The 12,924-nt window shown below is 39.3% G+C and overlaps 1 protein-coding gene and 1 long non-coding RNA gene across 2 annotated transcripts in view; one reads left to right on the top strand and one right to left on the bottom strand.

Moving 5' to 3' along the window:
• The window catches only part of SLC35F1 (solute carrier family 35 member F1), a 241,756-nt gene that overhangs the window by 31,658 nt on the left and 197,174 nt on the right, over positions 1 to 12,924 (bottom strand). Inside the window, exons 4-5 of the mRNA XM_061460050.1 lie at positions 6,376 to 6,535; positions 1,956 to 2,112 (exon numbers count right to left, since the gene is read on the bottom strand). Of these exons, the coding sequence (XP_061316034.1) occupies positions 1,956 to 2,112; positions 6,376 to 6,535 (317 nt within the window). The remainder of the gene's footprint in view (positions 1 to 1,955; positions 2,113 to 6,375; positions 6,536 to 12,924) is intronic.
• Positions 11,556 to 12,840, top strand: LOC133273410 (uncharacterized). Its single transcript, XR_009744778.1, has 2 exons — positions 11,556 to 11,706; positions 12,336 to 12,840. It is a non-coding gene; the product is annotated as an uncharacterized LOC133273410 (long non-coding RNA).

Raw genomic sequence — 12,924 nt, forward strand, 5'->3', positions numbered from 1 at the left:
CCCACGTTGCAATTTGGGAAACTCTGATTAGTTATAAGGAAAAAAATATTGGTCAAACACTTGAACAGGTTGCCCAGCAGGACTGGAATTTCAGTTCTTTGAGATATTAAGAAGTCAAATGCACAAGTTCCTGAGAAACCTGATGTAACTTTGAAGTTAGCTTTTAGTTGAGTAGTAGCTTGAACCAGATTACCTTCAGGGATCCATTACAAAGTAGGTTATTCTAAGATTATGTGATTCCATCAGACAGCATCATTTCCATTTGCTAGGTAGTTGCTATATCCCCAAATCCAGTCAACTAATTTCTACTCTTTTTTAATATACAGTTCTTCCCTGCTTTAATCACATTCAACCCACTAAACTTCTCTTTCCACCATGCCTGGGTAGTTAGCCAACTCCTTCCTCCACTGTTTGCCCTGACACCTTAGCCCTTCATTTGCTGTCCAACAGGCATTAACTGGGTTTATTTTGCCTTACGGTCTAATATTAAGCACTCTTGCTAAACTGGTCCAGGAAACAACAGCCTACTTGAAAGCCTTCATGGAGACATAACCCTGTACTAGGGTTGAAGCACGAACTATCATAAACCACCCACTCGTATGCAGATATTCGTAAATATACATGGAATAAAAGGCAAATACCACAGCTTTTTGCAATTATATATTTTGAGATCAGTGCGTGTCAATAAAAGGGACATTCACCTGTGGGTATCGTTTTGTGTTTCATACAAGCAGCATAGCCCTACATACTTTTTGATGCTTTCCCTTCTTCAGAATTGTACTGTTCCTTGTAAACATAAGACTTCAACCTCCAGTGATACTAGCACACATCTTCCCCATCCTCAATCACTTTGTGGATGCTAACCAAACTTTGCTGTGTCTAGCATGCTGGGAAATGGCCCTGTTTCTGAGACATTCCTTCCCTAGACTACTTCAGTTTATAGGACCTAAAGGTTCTATGTTGCATCAAAATGGCCAGTAGTGTTTCAGAGAAAGAGTCTGCTATTTTAACATGGGGAGCTGGATTCTCTTTCAAACAACTGATATATTTAGTTAGATTAAACAACTGTGAACACATAACTATGTGACATCTGCTCTCCATTATAGGTAAAAGTAAGGAAGTGTTGAATGGCTACATGGAACCAAGTGGGAATTGGTGGGCCATTGTTTTGATCAGTCTCTGTTCTTAGAAGCTGAATAGCTCAGATATGCAGAGGAGCAACTTGGTTTTGACTAATAATCAAAAGTTATTCTGTATGACAAGAACCAGTGAGAGATCTGCATAAAATGTGGCAATCTTGCATGGCGACATTTGCTATACTTTCATCAGTCACAGCATTACAGCACTGGGAACTACCTTTTAACTGTTAGGCTTGCAGGTGAGTTGCTCATTAGTTACGTGTCAGTATAGACAGGTCTCAGCGGTTCCTGGAATCTCTGCGACAATCACCTGAGTACTAAGCATTTTGAAGTGAAAAGGCCTGTTTCTTAAAGGCATTTTAATTATTTCTGCCATATCATAATGTAGTTACACAGAACAAGCCAATTAGTAAAATGCCTTCTGACTGGACATATTTTCTACCTGTTTAGAAATCTAAATGACTTTTTAGAACTATGAAAGAGAGAGCTGTGTATTTTGTTATTCACAGATCAGACCAACATGTGAAGTATCTACTTGTCCTCCATAAACAAGACGGTAGGATGTATCTTCTATTCCTCCTGCCACATGTGACTACTCAATGACACCAGTCCTTGAATTAGAGTACTTATGCAGAAATTTGTGTTATTATTCAAATCCATCAATCAGAAATATGAAAACTAATGAAAATTTCGGAATTACAGGACACCTATTCTCCACAGGTTATGGCTACCTTCAAAGAGAGGGTTACAGCACCTCATAGGAGGGTAAATCTGCTCTTATTTGAATGACCTTGGGGCTCAAACCTGCTCACTTACAGCTGAATTCCACTGAAGAAAGAGCCAAAGAGTCCGATCATGCCCAAGAATTCCACTCGACTCAGATTTCGGACGATATACTCTTCACAAACGTTTGAGATGCCGTAGAGTGTTGCTCCACCCAGTACTAAGAGATCTCCTATCAGTTTATTTTCACCTAGGAATAAACAGGGGAAAAAATCAGAATGCCTCAAAACAACCATGTGTTGTCTAGAACCATTGCAAAATCTTTGCTGGAGATTTCAATCCTCAGTCATTAAGTAGCACATATCTGGGTTATAAACTGAATGCAAATGTCCTATCAATTCACCAGCTGTCATTCAATACCCCAGCAAAATCTAGCAGAAGTGAAGGGAAAGCATCATTCTTGCTGTAGATAAGAGAATGTGAAAGAACCTGAAATATTTGTAAAAAAATATAGAAACCAAGTGGCACATTTCAGTGACTACTCTTTTTTATTTTACTACTATTATTTTCTTTTTGCAGGTAGAATGTGACTCACCTATATAGAGCAAAAAAACTTTTATTCCTTAAAAATACCTCTTGATTTATCGAGTTCCTGCCTTTTTTGTTATTATGGATTTGTAAAATACACACTGAAGTAAATAAAAATGGAAGCTTAACATTCCATTTGGTTCAAAATGACCTTTACAACATTTTTCCTTATGGTGTTCTTTTAAGCCTTCAGTTTTCATTCCAAGCTACAGTGCTGAAATTTCCAGTGAAAAGAAACTCATGAAAATAAGTACAGTTATAAGAGGGTAGACCAAGGGTTCATTTACCCAGTATCCTGTCTCTAAAAACGGCTATAAGAGCCAGAAAAGTGTAAGTTGTTTAGGGACAAATAGGAATGAGGTAAAGTTTAAAATACCCCCACTAATGATGTTTTAGTCTTCACCATTTTTAAGCTCAGAGGAGATGTGGCTTCTATGTATTTATCAAACATCACTAGATTTCTCTTTCACGTACTCATCCAGTCTCCCACTGAATTTCTGTTTCACATGTACCTCGACTGACAGCATGTTTATATTTGACAATTTATCTTTTTAAGATTTGGTAGCTATTTTCCTTTTAGCCTGCTTTTGCAGTCAGCCTCAGAAGATGCCCTTAATTTAAAATAAGCATCAGCACTTCACAAAACCTCTTCCTATCCCTGATGCATTTGATGTTCCAAAAGAGGCTCCAATCATCCCTCACTGAGCTCACTCATTTGGTATTTATTACAGCTGCTCACTGACACTTTGGGGAAGTAATGCTGAAAAAGCTTTTGACCTTACAGCTTGGATGTGCTGAACTGCTGAGACAAAAATATCATCCTTTTACATCTGTGAAACAAAGCTCAGAGGCTGAGCATTTTCATAGAAATGGGATGGCCCCAAGCACCACACCGTGATGGCCCTCTCCAAAGCACACTCATGATCAGAGTGTAAGCCTCAACCTCCAGGGCTCTCCCAGAAGAGGAAGCCAAGATCTGGTCAAAGCATGGGTCTGCCTAACACAGAACCCTCCTCTGGCAGCACAGGGTGGCTGAAGAAAGCATAAAGAAATAGGGAAACACAGGGAGATATTTATCAGCCAGTTCTCAGCAGATTAGGACTTTTCTAAGATGGAAGTTGCATTAAACCATTAAACGAAGTTGCATTAAACCATTAAACTTCACAGAAATTGAGGCACTCTTCACTAATTTGTGTGAAGTCTGTATATTTTTAGTCTATCATTAAAAAGGATTTCATGTGTTCAGCTTTTAAGCCTGGTACCTCAAAATTATATTGGTGATCCCATAATTTCCTGATTATGAGAAATATTTAAGAATCAGTCTTTATTGACCTTCTCCATACCAGTGAAAACTTCGTGTACCTTTATCTTATTCTCTTTGTTGCCTTTTCTGAGAGATAAAAGGTCACAGTCTGCTTATCGTCTCTTCACCCTGAAACCATTTTAGGCCCTTGAATAGCTTTTTCACTTTTCTCTATTGCTTCTATGGGCTTATTTTCTGGTCATTTCTTTTTGAGATGCAGTGACTAGAGCAATATATGGTACTCAGGAAGTCAGTGTATCAAAACTTTATATACTGGTATAAAAATGTTTTATATTTTTGGTTTCTTTACTAAAAGTTCCTAGCATCCTGCTTGTCAAATGTCTTTTCTTTGTTCCTCAAGGGGCTGACTTCAGAACTTTCCCCCAAACCTGACATATCCTAACAAACGTATTTTCATGGATGCAAGATCTACATGTGTCTACATTGCTAAGGACTGACTAGAGGCATTTTAAAGACTTTAAGGTTAATACAGTTGCACTTGACCAATTTAATGGTGTAGGTCATTCTTGTGAAGAAACACAAGGCATAGCTTGGCAAAACACATCTTGCATTAATCATTATTAGCATTTTTAATGTTCTCTGGAAGCAGAATTCATACAGTCCAGAGAGGAGTTAATGTTTTGTGGACTATAGTGTAGCATAAATAATTTCAATGTGAACTATGTTCTGACATGATTGCTTTTCATACTCTCACTTGGCCACTTTGCCACATTTTTACCTTAAAACCCAACATTATGAGGTGTTTCTCTTTGCTTTTCCTTGTAATTATCATAATATCAAAATATCAGACTCAATGTGTCTCATCTTAGACAAAACATACGCTAATATACCTATTAACAGGACTGAAGGGACTGTTTTTCAGAGACTGTGGTAAGCAAGAGCTACGAAGTGCTTTGCAAAATCTGGATGGAACACTCAGACCTCTGTATTTTAGACCCCTGTGCATTACAGGAGCACAAGTACCAATGGTATTATTTGAGGAAAGTGTTATTTTAAGGTATACTGGACACGTAAGGTCACAGAGCACAAAGTAATTGCTTTTCTTATTGAATAATGTGTAAAACATCAGTCAGGATACAATAAGATGAGGTAAGCTACCACAGATTTTTAATGTACAGTTTTACCCTTTCAGATAAATTATACCAGCTGATCTATTTTACTTTGCTAAGGACAACATTAATAACACTATTTTGCCACTTAAAGAAAGTTGCAGTCTCTCCACATAGTGATAAGCATGGATACAGTTTTTCATGTGTAGGTCTGAATTAAAAGGCAATAATGTATGTTAACAGATTTTTTTGGGCAAATTTACCTAACAGCTATACCTGTGCTTTACTAACCAATATATGGAAAATAATACCTAATTATTGCACTTTGATGGCAAAGTGTCAGTGTTCTTCAATCTGTTCCTTGTTTGCTGAGGTCCATTGGTCCACACACTCCTGCTGATCCAGAACTCACCTGCCCTACCATGTTACTCTCTAGATTACTGAGCACAGGATGTTTCCTCTGGAACCCAGGGTTGAAATCCCAGTTTCTCTGAAATCAGTCATTCCGAATGCAGCTTTGGCTGCCTGATTTCACAGTAGAGAGTATATTCTTTCCTTTTTAGCTGGGGCAGGATTATTTCTGGAGGAGACCAATGAACTGAAAGTCCCCTTTCAGGATAAAGGACAGGGATAAAAGGGGGCAGGGAGATATGTGAGTACTGCCACAAACTCCCTTGTTTTATTTAGTAGCATCCTGGCAAATGCAGTTCTTACAGCACTTGCATTTGTATTCAGAAAGCTGAGTCAAGAATTTTAAATCCCGGTGTATTATGCGCAGCTCACAATTCAGTGCTTTTAATTAAGAATGAAAACTGTGCCTAATTGACAATCTTTGAAAAGAATTTCCAGCCTTCCCACATCATTTGGGTTGGCACTAGAGAAATCAATCTGACAGGGAAAGTTGCTCAATGAAATCTAACTCTAGTCTGCATTAAAAGCTACACACACATTATTCATATGATGCTGCACATAAAAAAAAGAATATTTTACACACAAGAAGGTTCTCTTCAACAATGACAGAGGCAAATCCCAACCTTTTATTCTGGGACTGCTTGCAAAACCCAACTGGTACAGTCAGCATGCAGGTTCAGTGTCTCTTAGCATCTACCTAGTGACCCTGCCTCTGTACAAAAAACAGAGCAAAGTTGAGGAGAATTTAGGGTACACAGTAGACAAAAGAGGTGCTTATGACTCAAAGATGTAGCCAATTTGGAAAGGAAGCAACTGAGATTTGCAGTCAAACAACTAAGCCAAAACAGAATAAAACTACAAGTATTTAGCTTGTCCCCCCTGCCTGAACAGAGGATGACCTGTGTTGAAGACACAGAGCTCATGAAGTCCATTTGCAGCAGTGCTGACTTTTAAGTGTTGACCCATTTTTGTTCTCTGTCCCTCCTGACAAAGAAGGAACTTCAAATACTGCTTTGGATCCATGAAGGCACAGGCTTTCTTGCCGATTTCCCCCCCCCCCCCCCTTTTTTTTTTTGTTCCAGTCTGGTCAATGTTTTCTCTGAACAGTGCTTGGTCATACAACCCAACCATCCTTACTTACCTGCTCCTTGCTGTCTCCCAACGAGGACATCTGCTCCTGCCATGCAGCCCATGCCCAGAATGCAGACCACAATCCCAATGAAATGTACTGCCTTGTATCGTACCAGTAAGAAAAACCAGGAGAGCAGTATCACCACTGGGATGACAAAACAGTCTAGGAGCTGTCAAGAAAGAGAGGATAAACACCAACAAATCAACCTGCTAACACTTTGCTTAAAATACTAGGATAGATTCCAGCAGAGAGGAGCAGGGTTTTATTAGTTAGTAACGGCATTTTCTACCAGAGAGAAAGTATATTCAAGGATTGTATCATCCATCAGACAGGGCAGGGCTATAGTTCATGACCATTCCACAAATTCAGGAGACCTGTTGCTCTGCAGTAACACCCAAAAGCACTGCTTTACTCTTGGATTCAGAGGCATATTTCAAATCCATGGGAAGAAAACCTGGGCCAAAAGAGAGCCACACCACTCCATCTGGTCCTCACCTCTGGTGATTAACAGACAAAGACTGAGGGCAGTTTTCCTGCAGTTTAGACATATGCTTTAATTCAGTAATTTCACACCCAAATAGCAGGAATGTTCATAATGTGCAAGTTGACCAGAAATCAAGAAGGTTCTGCATGTAGAATATTTATGGAAAATCTGCCCCCTGTGGGGAGGGACTGTTAACTCCTTGAAAATATAGCCCCATATGCCTCTGAAGGAAAAAAAAAACAAAACAACACATTGCCTGCAGTACAAGAAGCAAAATCTTCTTGCCAATAGACTCTAGGAAAGAGATTTCTCAAAGTATTATGAAACAGTCTTTAATTGTGGTTTGTGGCTTTGGGTTTTATAAAGAGGCACTCATCAATAAACCCAGAGAACCCGTGATAAAAAAGAAAAGCACCAAATATTTGTGAGAGGTCCTTGAGACTTTAAAATTAAAAGATGTTTCAGAAACTACCAGTATGTTACCAGGAAATAAAAATCATGGGTAAGAAACATCCAAAGAAACTTGACTTTAATCTTACTTCCTAAAAAGGATACAGATAATTAGGAGTTGTGATTTTGTGGACTAACAATAGGATTTAATGAATTGTGCAGGGCACACTGCTGTTCAATGCCAACTGTACAGCAGGAACTAGAGCTATAGGATTGCATCTTTTTCCTAATGAAAATGTCTGGAATAGCCAAAGGAGAAGACTATGTTCATAGTTCTGGAAAACTGCCCCAGATGTTGCTACCTTGATTTTCGATGATGCAATTTGGTTTCTCTTCTTTTTGAGCCTATTACCTGTGACTTGCTCTCGCAATGCGATTCACCACTAAGCACACTAAATGGTATCAAATAATGATCGCATCCCTTTTAACTTCTTTGTCTGTTCACACATTGTCTGAAGAGAACAAGATTTTTGAATGATATGAAGAATTCCAGAATTCCAGTGCTTAGAAAATTATTATTTACATGTGAGATACCTATGTAACAAATATTAAATTTGGGGGATCTGCAAAAATATAAAAGCCAATTTTTGGACAGAGGAAAAATTGCCTGAAACTTTGTTTGAAAAACAAGAGTGTGCAGTGGAAAGCCACCCATTTCAAAGATTCTCCAGACAGTGAGTGGCAAAAGCCTTCAGAAGAGAACCAGTTCTGCAGCGGGACCATGCTGCTCTTGGGAGGCTCAAGCAGCTCTGAAGAGCTGCAGAACAGATGAAGGAAATTACAAATGGGAAAGATCCATGCCAAAAGCAAGTTCTGTTTTTAAGATGAGAGCTAATAATATAAAAGGCATGGACAGGCCTCTTTACAGTGAAATCTTCCTTCAGCAGTCCTCAAAATGCCATCATTCACAGACCAAAAGTGAAAAGGGAGAAGGTCTGACAGAACTGCCACAAGATCCTTCATCTGCACAGGACATCTGTTCTGCCCCTGAAAAGCCTGTAATGTGTACGGCATATAACACATCTAATAGCAACTAGTCTTTGCAAAACCATGCATACACAAGACACAAGAACAAATTCAGAAGCCACACTGCTGGCAGCAGCTGTCTCCTGGGGCAGGGAGAGATGATGGCAGGACTCCTGGGCATACTCATTAAATCCAGGCATATGGTGCAGGCGAGGTGGCACATGGCCTTCTCCTGGCATTGCAAGGAGGGACAGGGCCAATCTAGCCAGAACAGATGGTCACTGCTGCAAGGATAACATCCTCTGCACATTTCTCATTTGCTGTGGATTTCAGCACTTTACTAGTGCAGCCCCAGCATGCACAGGCAATAGATGGCACATCTGAGGGAAGCTCACTCTTCAGTGTAACCTATGGGATGTGGACAAAACTTAACACCACCCCTCTCAATCCACAGCTCATGTCATAATGCTGGATGTGTGCTCTTCATCAGCTGCACTGGAAGACAGAGCACCCATCCTCTGTGCTGAAGATGGAGGGAAGGTGGTACCAAACAGCGGGGGGGAGTTACTCCTTACACTGCTGACAGTTATCCCTAACAGTGTAAATACCTCCATCCCATTCCCCTACTGTGCAGCACTGAACAGGTGAGCTTAAATAACAGTTTTCTCACCTTATCATTGTTTTCCACTACTTAAAGAGTGGTTATGAGAAGATGAAGGCTCTTTCATCACTAGGAGCCTTCATGGGGAAGACAAGGAGAAATGGGTACACTGAGGAAGGTTTCATCTTGATGTAAGAAATAAATTTTTTACACTAGGAACAATCAATCATTGGAATAAACTCCCTAGGGATGTGGTAGAGTCCCCATCACCAGAGTTTCCACATCACCAAGATGTGATCTGACAGGGTGCTAAATAATCTCATCTTTCCAAGCAAAGGTTGGACCAGATGATCTTTGGAAGTCACTTCCAAGCTAGCCCATTCTACGAGTCTAACTTCACCAGCAGTTGGCACCAAAACAAGGTGGAGAAGTACATGAGCAGGCACTTGTATCTTCTTGGAGAAGGCAAACAAAATCTATCACCAGTAAGAGCCACTTGGCTCAGTGCACATGGTTTCCCTTCCACTGTCTTCCTGGAGTCACCAGTAACCAGCAGATTATACCAACTCTATTAACTTTGTACTGGAGAAGAGAAGCAGCACCTTTACCCTTGATTCAAAGCTGAAAATGAGTAAAGCAGGATGAGCCAGAAGTACTGCACAGTCTGCCATTGCCTTCCTCAGGCGAGTACCTAAGATTTGAGCACCCTCTTTCCCATACATGCATTACATACCACCTCAAAGACGACGCTGCACAAAACAGAGCAGAAAGCCTTACCAACAGTTAAGCACAGAGGTGTTTTAAGAAACCACTCATAAGTCAGACAGTAAGCAGCCGCATGCATCTTTCCAGTTCTTTTCTAAGCAAAGGCAAGTGAACCTTAACCATCACTGGATGATTTGATTTTGCAAAATCAGGAGCTCTGGTCACTCATGAAAAGAGTGTTTAAGAACATATTTAAAAGTATGAAGACGTCACCTTTCAGCCACTAACTGCTGTCTCTCAAGAAACACAAACTGACTCAGTGAACACTTTTAACATCTAACATCTGGAAACCCTGACTCATCTTTACACACAAGACATTACTCTGTATGTTCTTTGTGGGACAGGAGTTCTGTCGAGGGATGCTTTACTTACTCCAGACAAAGCCCATAAAAAGAAGATTTTATTGTGAATATATTAGAGTCCTAGTGTGATTTCAATAGCCAGTTTTAGATTGTTTGTACCTGCAGCATGTGTCCTTCAAGATGCAGATTCTCACAGTTTTTCAGTGGAAGATTTTTAAAATTCCTCTCATTCCATAAATATTTAAACATACCTGTGCTTTCAAGTACGTGAAGATGTGTCTTTTAGTGCTAACATGAAGGGATGCTTGAACAGAACCTGTCACAAACAAGCGACACTGACAGCAGCTGGAAAACGCCCTTTTGGGGCTGGTAGTCCAAGGTCTAATCCACAAATTGCTATTTGGAATACTGTAACATCAATAGATATAAATATTAAATGTAGGTAATATTCACTGACGTTATACAGTTCTTGAACTGTGCTTAGTTTAGACCTATAATTACACAATGGGATATAAGGAAATAAATTAGGTTGCTACAATATAAGCAATAAGATAACTTAGTATATCTTGCTTATGCATTTTTCAGTTATTGCTTTACATTTAATTTCTTTAGGACAAAATTCCTCCTGACTTTCTTTTTTTCCTGAGATAATCTGCCTAGTAGGAAGAAAAATGTGCATACATTCTACAGACAAAAGACGTGAGATTGTGATTTGCAGTCGGGCTTTTTTTTTTTCTTTTATTTCTTTTGTTTGTTATTAGTTATTTCAGCTATTTATAAAAACCCATTATACCTAATTGTCATTTTTCTCACTATAAAGCTTTTACAATAACAAAGGTAAATTATGCTTAGCTTGAATTTCATTGATAGTACATAAAGGTAAGTTGTCTACCAGTATTTCCCCAAGAATCACCTTTGATATTTTCCTTCTGACCTTGACAACCCTGTCATTATGTTAAATTAATGAGCTACTGTGTTTGTCTGTGGTTTTCTGCAGTTACAGCTCTAAATTGTGCTCCTTTATAAGGCAGGATAAAAAAATAGATAATCTATTCATGTATCACAGAAACTCCTTTCTGTTATAAAAATGCTGTGCTATTGTAGGAAATGAAGATTATTATTTGACTCTAAAAAATATCACACTGCATTTAAGTCTGTTGATGATACACAATGTAGAAATGTATTTCCTCCAATGACTTGTTTGTTAAATTACATTGACTTTATTATAGAATCACAGAATCATAGAATCACAGAATAGTTAGGGTTGGAAAGGACCTTAAGATCATCAAGTTCCAACTCCCCTCCCTGGGCAGGGACTCTCTTGCTACCAGTGAATATCCAGTCTCTGATCTCACAAATTCAGTATGCGTTTGCACATCTATAGCAAGAATGTTCTGTTAGTCAATGGGAAGGAGAGCTGGAAAGCTTTAAAAGGAAGGTCTGTAATACAGAGGTTGAACTGCTGATCTGAAGTAATACCAAAAAAAAAAAAAAAAAAAAAGCTGGGCAGCAAACTCCCTATGGGAGCAGCTGAACTGAATTTTCCTTTTTAAGGATTCATTGGATTTTTTTTTTCTCCCAGTTATAAGCCCCTTTTTTCACATTAGGGGTTTCTCATTAGTGCTGCCCTCCAGCAAATCATACAGAGAATCAGCTGCACCCTCTACTCAGCCTGCTTTCCATAGCAGAAGGATCAGTAATATCTGTCGCATTCATGCAGTGTTGCATGGTCAAGTACATGTGATGGATACTGAATTTCAGCATGCAATGTGGTAAGTTTAATACAACAGCAAGTGTTATATCCAGTAAGAGACACACCTTCTGACATTTAGTTTGTTTTTCAAAGGAAGAAAGGGTTTGCTGCCTATTTGAGGGCTTTCTGTTCCAATTTTCACACTACCTTCACAATACCACATACACTTGACTCAACTGTACAAAAGCAGCCATGATGTGAACCCTCACAGAGCTGGCTGCTGGCTGCCACGGGAACTGTGTGGCAATTACTCTACCCTGTGACTGAAACCTTCTGCAGCGAAGGTGTGGATGCTGGCAGCATTTCTGACAGTTATTTCAAGCAAGTCAAATAAAAAGGGAGCATTGTTTTTACCTTTCATGTTTCTATTCACTGTTTCATCAACACTTACTTTTTTGCATGGTTTTTATATAATCATTAAACTGATTTAAAAACTATTACTTTTTTCATTCAGCCAAAATACATGGTGTTCTGGGTAGGGAGATTGGTGAAAGAATCAGTTAGTGATGTCATTTGTTTAGGGAAAAAAAAACCAGGAAAATATTTAATTTCCATGACATGAAGGAAACAAAGCCAGAAGGCTGCTCCCAGTCTGAAGCCTCTTTAAAACAGTATTTTGCTCAAAATACCTCTATGTTTTTTTCTTAGGGCCACAGGACCAATGGTTCTATAACTGTTCCCATCATTCCTTTCATCTGTTCTCAGGATTTTCCCTGCAAACACAGAAACCTGTTCAAAATTTTTACTATTGAAAGACCTTCCCCTACCAATTATCTGCATGCACCAACACCTGAGATGGGGATTATCACAGCTCCAGCTTTCTCTGTACATACAAGGAATTCACCAACTTCCTGAAGTTACGTTAAATGAAAGGTGGCGGTCACATCCAACACACAGCTCCTCTGCTCTCAACTCTACACATGGACATGCTTTACTACCAACATGAGTAATCACACTGGCTCTTGACAAAAACCTTCCTTAGGACACAACTCTTCATCCTCTCCTCTCATTACATGCACTGCAGCTGTGCTTATGCAAGGTCTGCTCAAATACTTGTAAGATCTACCAGCAAACTGACCACTGAAATGGCCTTTCCTATAATTGCCTTCTTCCTCCGATTTTACATACTACTGTCAGAAACAGATCACCCTAAGACAGCAGACAGCTCTGCCAGCAGCCACATGTTTCTGCAGAACTATTTTCTGTTTGCTTCTCTCTAAGTAAGATGGCTGGATAC

The sequence above is a fragment of the Pezoporus flaviventris genome, unplaced genomic scaffold (assembly GCF_033815535.1).
Source record: "Pezoporus flaviventris isolate CSIRO_AGI_PZ_B2104156 unplaced genomic scaffold, CSIRO_AGI_Pfla_v1 ptg000031l, whole genome shotgun sequence".
NCBI lineage: Eukaryota > Metazoa > Chordata > Aves > Psittaciformes > Psittacidae > Pezoporus > Pezoporus flaviventris.